A 2,569-nucleotide genomic window follows, 5' to 3' on the forward strand; every position below is an offset into this window, starting at 1 on the left:
GTCCCATATTTTGGGCTTTTTTCATTATATAAAAGTGTACCAGAAATTAATTGATTTAAGAATCAGTAACTTTTTTGTTTATTGATGGATTTCAAAAATTCAAAAAGTTCCATGCTCTGTGAAGATAAAGCTACAAAATGCACCTATTTGCAAACACTTTCTGGCAAAAAGGATTTTCGTGGTCATTGCTAACTAATGTTAGACTATTAGATTGCTTTTATCAATATATAGAAGGGCAACAATAAATTCTGGATCGTTGGTCCCTATATTGCCATGATTAACTTGAATTATGTCCCTGTAATTATACTTTTATTTCATCTACCCTCACAACAAAGATTGTCTGATCTTAGTGATCTTTACTCACTCCTCCTTCCTGTTTAAATCACATGTACTCATGCTCATTATGATTTAGTCTTGTCAGTGAAGCCAGAGAGGGCAGACCTCATATCATTTTCATTATTAAATCAACCTTCTTCATCTAGAAACGGAGTTTTTACTTTTGTCTAATTAAATACAATAATGGCAAACAACCCCAGTGCAACAACTAATAACTCCAGGTGGCCAAACATTGACGAGTCATCCATCCCTCCACACTTTGACACAGAAAGTACGACCACTCAGGCCAACATTTCTCATCCCTCTTACAACAGTGTTCACTTTACTTTCTCCGAAAGCTTCTCAACAAAGAACAAACACTGTCCGTAACTTCTATATTTAGGGCCCTGAAGTTTCTGGATAGCCTGACTTGATTACTTGACCCTGGGAACAACATCTTAGCACCCCGGCCAATGCCACATGTGCTCCGCTCCCCGCTCCACTACCCACCTCAGAGTCCACCTGCCGACTGTCTCACACATTCTACAGGAAAGATCGTTCTTAAGAATAACAAAGTCTATCAAACCAACCGAAAAAAAGTCACTCACACTTCTTTATGCTTGCTTCGTCACTTTCAATGTTCAGATGAGCAAAAGATTTCTGAGGCACACCTGTGGAAACAAAACAAAGTTACATTTGACCATCAACAGTCGCAGTGCCGTGACACATTGCACGACAACAAAATGTTCTACCTGACACACGACACACTTCCAAAGGCAACAGTCACAATCCAAAACACAAAACAAAATTTAATTTAGCTCTCCAAGTAACAGGGTGAAAATTATCATGCTAAATACTAAAAGATTTCTTTTTAATTAAACAGTTGGGGGTAGGTGGGAGGGTGGGGTTGGAGTTGTTACTCAAAAACTTTACAATTATTTAGAATGAACCGTACCTGCTTCATCTTTTCTGTGTTTCAAACTGAGATCTGAGACATTCCCAAAGCGAGCAAACCTCTCCACTATGTCCTTCTCTGACACATCGTCTGCCAGGCCTCCAACAAACAAACGTTTCGACACGATGTCGCTGCTCATATCCACTTAAGTCTTCGACATCAACCTGCAAAAAACAACAAACCATTTAGCAATTATATCAGCCTTTCTTACAACCGGAGTCTATCATCTTGTCGCCACAAGGGTGAAAAATAAACGTTGCTAGGTCTACATAAACTTGTTAACAGTTCAGGCAACAACTCGATTCATTTGACACTGAAATCCCCCCAAAATGTACAGATCTACAATATGTGAGGCAGCGTGGTGGAATCAGGCTCTCGTCAAAATAATGAAATCGAAGAAAACAGCAATTTTCTCCCTGCTTAGCTATTTTTATCACATTTTTGTTTCTTGGCTCAACACCTTTTCTGTCCATTTACAAACACATTCCTTTGAGGATTTCACCGAAAATGTTGATTAAAGGCACAAAAATATAAATTTACAGTTTCCATGGACTCTTAATCTAGGGAAATAACTAATCTTTGGCGGCCATTTTCTCACTAATTTGACCTCTGAAAACAGGTGACCCCCACCTCCTTCTTTCGCAAATATCTCGACTTGTATTCAAGATAAATGGATTTTTAAAAATCCAAATGAACAAGCTATAAGATGATAGCAATAATAACTCTACATGCCCAAAAATTGACAAGAGCCTGATTCCACCACGCTGCCTCACATAGAGTCTAGATCAGATCTATCTGTTCTCAGATAGCACCACTACTACCAGATCTAACAAAGTCAATAAGTTTACTTTGCTGTCTAAGAGAAGATTATTATGATTTGATTCCCTACCTGTCCTCAAGTGTCAAGCCTTTCTTAATCATGTAATCATGGAGATCTCAGTTAACTTGGTTCTAATTATTAAAAGCAAAATCAATACCGCAGCAAAGCAAAGCCATTACGTTTGGTTTTTTATTATTCATAAAGTTCAGGGAGTATCTACGTACGCGGTAACTAGGCACGAAGTCTCACTTGTATCTACGTACGCGGTAACCAGGCACGTAGTCTCAGTTGTATCTACGTACGCGGTAACCAGGCACGTAGTCTCAGTTGTATCTACGTACGCGGTAACCAGGCACGTAGTCTCAGTTGAATCTACGTACGCGGTAACCAGGCACGTAGTCTCACTTGTATCTACATGTGATGGTAACCGGGTATTTCGGTTTCGGGGCCCCTTGAGCCAGGTGTGCAGGAACTGTTTC

At 39.5% G+C, this 2,569-nt stretch overlaps 1 protein-coding gene across 1 annotated transcript in view; it reads right to left on the reverse strand.

Moving 5' to 3' along the window:
• The window catches only part of LOC106013872 (nucleolar protein 8), a 17,758-nt gene that overhangs the window by 12,245 nt on the left and 2,944 nt on the right, over positions 1-2,569 (reverse strand). Inside the window, exons 2-3 of the mRNA XM_035973550.1 lie at positions 1,271-1,434; positions 924-986 (exon numbers count right to left, since the gene is read on the reverse strand). Of these exons, the coding sequence (XP_035829443.1) occupies positions 924-986; positions 1,271-1,409 (202 nt within the window). The 5' untranslated portion in view covers positions 1,410-1,434. The remainder of the gene's footprint in view (positions 1-923; positions 987-1,270; positions 1,435-2,569) is intronic.

This window comes from Aplysia californica, unplaced genomic scaffold (assembly GCF_000002075.1).
Source record: "Aplysia californica isolate F4 #8 unplaced genomic scaffold, AplCal3.0 scaffold01398, whole genome shotgun sequence".
NCBI lineage: Eukaryota > Metazoa > Mollusca > Gastropoda > Aplysiida > Aplysiidae > Aplysia > Aplysia californica.